Genomic DNA, 5,288 nt, shown 5'->3' with positions numbered 1-5,288 from the left:
CATCATCATCAACAATCAACAATAATAAGAATAATAATAAAAAATATAATAAAAATAATCTATAACATATATAAAAGCGATAACTTGATTTAGTAAGATCAAATGCATTATTAATTAATGTAATAAATATAAATACTTTTTAAACACTTTTATTAAATAAAATATAAAGATAAGGAGTCTCTTAACCCCATTAATTACAATAATAATAATAATAATAATAATAATAATAATAATAATAATAGCAAGAATAATAACAATAATAAAATAATAATAATAACATCAATAATAAGAATAACAATATCAATAATAACAATAACAACTATAAGGATTAATAGGATGAATTAGTTTCATGTTTGTTAAATAAAAAAATTTATTATGAGAGATAAGAGTGTTAAAATATAACCCTTAGATTAATTTTACGAATCTCCAAATTTCAGCATATTAAATGAGAAAAAATTAATCTAAAAGTTATATTTTAACCTTTTTATCTTTCATAATAAATTTTCTTTCACTTGATATGCTTCCTATATATATATAAAACAAAAAAGCAAAACCAACTATAATAACAATAGTAATAATAATGAAGTAGTTAGTATAGGCAACAAATGACGCAATAGTTACATACATTGGGCCTATGTAAGTAAAAAAGAAAAGAGTTGAGATGGGCCTGGATTACGCAATAATCTTATTTCTTTGTTGTACCTCTTCATCTCCAATTCCAATTAGGTCTCAGAAACAAAAACTTTCAACACTGTAGTAGCTGATCCTTATACCCACAATCCCAAATTCAATTCACTCTAACAACACCGGATCTAACCCTTTGTCTCTCTAGGATCCCAGGTACTTGGGAATCTTCTTGTTTCTTTCTTCTTACTTCACTGGTTTTTGTTTTTCATTCACTTAAGTTTTACTGTGTGTGAGTCTCATTCCTCAAAAATTTCAATTCTGCTACGATTCCCAAACCCCTTTCACTACTTGAGTATTCTTACTCTGATTGTTACATTCAAGGTTTTTTTTTCTTCTTTTTTTTTTTTTTTTTTTTTGTTGCAGCAATCACTTTGCCGGGCGAATTACTTATAGCTTGACATGGTAACTTCCTAGCGATTTTTGAATTTCGAATTTTCTTTGCGTGTAATGTAATGGAATAATTCTCAGGCATTTGACCAACATACGATGTGTTCTAGTGTTTTGGGTGTAATTGTATTATGCTTGTTTAGGCACGTTTCAAGAAAATTTGCTTCCCGCTTGAGATTTAAATTCACAAAGTGTAGATAATTATGATGCTGTTTTGGTTTAATGTAGTTACATTAGCATATAACAGGACCCAAATTTTGGGTTTTGTTTTAAGGTTGTCGGTGGACCTGAATTTGTTCATATGTGGTAACCTAGTTTGTTATCTGATTCATGTGTTGTGTTTGAACTTGAATATAGCGGAGAGAGCAACCCCAGTCTCCTTGCCTAACTGATGTGGAACCAGACAGACTCAGTTGCTTACCAGGACACATAATAGACCAAATTCTGTCACATTTGTCAATTAGAGAAGCAGTGAGAACAAGTGTTTTGTCTAGCAAATGGAGGTACAAATGGGCCATGCTGCCGAATCTTGTGTTCGATAAGGAATGTGTCACTGTGGCTTCTCAGGACCATATGATTATCAAGAGCAAGCTTTTGAGAATTATAGATCATGTACTGCTACTCCATTCTGGGCCAATCAACAGGTTCAAGCTCTCCCACCGCGATCTCATTGGTGTGGCTGATATTGATCGATGGACACTTCATCTATGCAGAAAGTCTATTAAAGAGTTTGTGCTGGAAATCTGGAAGGGCCAACGCTATAAGATACACTCGTGTTTGTTTTCTTGTCAAAGTTTGACACATTTAGAATTATTTAATTGTTGGCTTAAACCTCCATCAGCATTTCAAGGCTTCAAGAACTTGAAGAGTCTCGATCTGCAACATGTTACCTTGGCTCAAGATGTTTTTGAAAACTTGATAACCAGCTGCCCTCTGCTTGAACGGTTGACATTGATGAACTTTGATGGTTTCAGTCATCTTAATATTGATGCTCCGAATCTCCTGTTTTTTGACATTGGAGGTAAATTTGAGGATATCAGCTTTGAGAATACTTTCCAGTTAGCTGTGGTATCCATCGGTTTGTATTTGAATTTCGAAATCAATCAAAGTAGATTCCATGGAAGTTCTAGCAATATGCTAAATTTTTTTGTTCACCTGCATCACGTACAAAGGCTAGAGGTTCAAAGCTATTTTTTAAAGGTACGATGCTCATAGTCATAGTATCACTTTGCCAAAGCATTTCTTCTAGTTCTGTGAATAATGTCAATTTCTTGATCCCTTAAATGTTGAATAAGACTATAGGACTGCCATAATATAGTTTTTTCCCCTACGAACAAACCATGCTCATGTGTGTGCCTTTATTCGTATTTAAGTATTAAATACATTATATACTGATTACTGACGTGAGCCATTCTTCTGTTTCTTGGTTCTGCTCCAGTATTTGGCAGTGGGGGTTGTGCCAATAAAGCTTCCAAGACCTTGCATGGATCTAAGTTATCTTTCAATACGAATGAACTTCAATGATTCGAAGGAAATTTCAGCTGCTCTTTGCCTCTTAAGAAGCTCGCCTAATCTACAAGAACTAGAAATATTGGTAAGTACTCCTTATAAGTTACTTAGTGTAACTTATCTTTGCTTAATGTTGACTGTCTTGTAGTTGCACGTACTGATTTTGTTTTTTCAAAGTAGTTTAGGGTGTGTTTGGGTGAACTTATCCATAAGCACTTCTAGGAGAGAAAATTAGGAAGGAAAAATGATATAAGGTTATTCACAAATTAAAATTAGTTTATATATAAGTTAATTTGTAAAATCTCTCTTTTATTAACTTCTCCAAAATCTTATTTTTAATTTATACATAAGATAGTTTTAACTTATGGAGAAACTTATTTCAATTTCTTATCATATTTTTTTCTCCTAGTTGTACTTCTGGAGAAGTTTATCTAAATAGACTCTTAGTTTTGTGCATTTGTGGGGTATCTTTAAGTTGTGGATATAGTCTTTTAGGGGTATGGGTTTCTAAGTAAACCAGTTGCACTGGTGAATTGTGATTGCATGCAGGCTCGAACTGAGGAGCAGACTGTTCTGTCACACACATGTTGGGAAGACGTGTATTTGAGTTGTCCAGTCATGCAACTGCGATATGTGAAGATAGATGGTATATCTGGTATCAAACGAGAATTAGATTTTATCTACTTTCTGCTTCTATACTCACCTGTGCTAGAAAGGATGACTGTGAAACCTGTTTCAAACGTGGGATCAGAACTGATGAAAGAACTCTTGCGGTTTAGAAGAGCCTCAGGACGAGCTGAAATTATTTACTTGGAATGCTAATGCTTTTATTGAATTCTTAAATGTATATATATAATATAATATATAACCATTTTGTCCTTTTAAATTTTTAATTGTGGTGGTGAGTGCATACCATGGTAACTATTAACCCTTGGCAGTCTATGGTAGGGAAAGGTTTTGCTGATATGACGTTTAATTATGTTACATTACAGCTTGAATTTTTTTTTTATTATTTTTTTGCCAATAAGCACGAATATGTAAAATTTCAAAGTAAAAAAATTGCGTGCAAGTAGAGTTGTATAAATTTGCTAGCGATAATGACCCACAGATTTGTGACTAGAAACTTTCGAAACCAGTTTTTCATATTTTGGTTGTTTGGTTAGACTAGAGTAAATGTGGGCATTGATTTTCTGTTGTGTTAGAGAAAGCTTGGAATGGAAACATACGTGGGATTTATATTTTGGCTAGATTCATCTTGTTGAAGTATATCAAACGTCACATAATCTGGTTCTTTGGCTGAAATTTAGAGCATGTTTGAGGTATATTAGATTTTCACTTTTAGCTGTTTATTAAGAAAAAAATTATTTATAAAATAAGTTTCATGTTTGGTACACCAGCATGAATATATAAATATTGTTTTTTTTTTTATGAAAGTTTTTATGAAGTTAAAAATTTCAAGTTTATGATTATTTTAAGTAGATTTCTTATACAAAAGTTGATTATTTTGTTATATTTAAATGAAATTAATTTTTTAGTTTTTTTTCACCAAACTTATTTAATCAAAATTTTATTTAAATTATAATTAATTATTCATCTAATTTATTAATGAAGTAATCTAATTTTGAGAACTATTCCAAGCACATTATTAATATGCTAATTATGGATCATATTTGTTCGGAATCCTTCAATAATTATGGCATTTTGCAGTGAAAATTATTAGTTTAATTGCTTTTTTAATCCTTTCAATTAGGATAAAATATGTCATTTTATTCATTTATTTTTTTAGTGATTAAAATTCGTTACTATTTTTTAAATTGAATCAATTAAATAAATTTCATTCATATTAATTTCTTTGAAACTAAAATATTCAAATGTAATCTAAAATATAAAATATTACAAATTTTGCCTCTTTAAATCATGATCATACATCTTATAAAATCTTTTAATTTTTTTTCTTCCAATTTTTCTCTAAATTTCTTACTTTTAAACTTCTAAAACAATTTAATATCCCAAATTCATCACAATTCTTCAAATATTTAGATAAAAATAATATGATATAAATGAAGCAGTAGAAAATCAATAAAGGATTAAATTTGCCTAATTTTTAAAATAAGAAGACTTGATTAACTTTAATAAAGACATAAGGAGATTAAAATTGCACAAAAATCCAAATTAAAGAGAATAAAAGTGTTAGTAAGTAATCGTCTCACAGTTAGAAGCAATATTTTTAAAACTAAAATGTTTATTAAATCCATAAAAACATTGATTTAGGATTTAATACCTGAACTTTGGTCGGACTGCATAAAACAATATCAATAAAATAACTATAAAATTAAATAATATAAAGAAAAAAGTACCGTAATTTCATCACACTAAATACTAAAAAAAATTATTATTTTTGAAATTAGCCAATATGAAATCTTTAACCAAAGATTTTAAATGTAAATGTGAATTTCAACTTTTTGAGGGGTGCATCTTTTTATTTTCCTCTTGTTTGGATTCATTTTCTTTTATTTGCGTTTCATTCCTTTATTTTGTTTTGTGTTGATAGGAGTTTTTTTTTTTTTGGTAAAATATGAAACTAAAACGAACAGACAAAATCAAGACATAGAGTCTCTCCCTAATGAAAGCAGGATAAAGTCTGGAGGACTCCTCCAAAATACAGCGGAACCTAGGTTCCGTACACCCCAGCTAGCAAGCGTATG

General features: G+C 30.0%; 1 protein-coding gene across 2 annotated transcripts; it reads left to right on the top strand.

The window, feature by feature from the left end:
• Positions 1-681: 681 nt before the first annotated feature.
• Positions 682-3,592, top strand: LOC109815198 (F-box/FBD/LRR-repeat protein At1g13570). Of its 2 annotated transcripts, XM_020379842.3 has the most exons (5): positions 682-840; positions 1,051-1,089; positions 1,432-2,274; positions 2,513-2,668; positions 3,133-3,592. In XM_020379842.3, exons 2-5 carry the CDS (start codon positions 1,087-1,089, stop codon positions 3,403-3,405), a joined length of 1,275 nt encoding a protein of 424 aa, XP_020235431.1. In that variant the 5' UTR covers positions 682-840; positions 1,051-1,086; the 3' UTR covers positions 3,406-3,592. The 2 variants fall into 2 exon arrangements, with proteins under 2 accessions (XP_020235431.1, XP_020235432.1); XM_020379843.2 differs by lacking the exon at positions 1,051-1,089.
• The last annotated feature ends 1,696 nt before the right edge of the window (positions 3,593-5,288 follow it).

The sequence above is a fragment of the Cajanus cajan genome, chromosome 9 (assembly GCF_000230855.2).
Source record: "Cajanus cajan strain Asha chromosome 9, NIPB_CcT2T_4, whole genome shotgun sequence".
NCBI lineage: Eukaryota > Viridiplantae > Streptophyta > Magnoliopsida > Fabales > Fabaceae > Cajanus > Cajanus cajan.
This window is presented reverse-complemented; position numbering and strand designations above follow the sequence as displayed.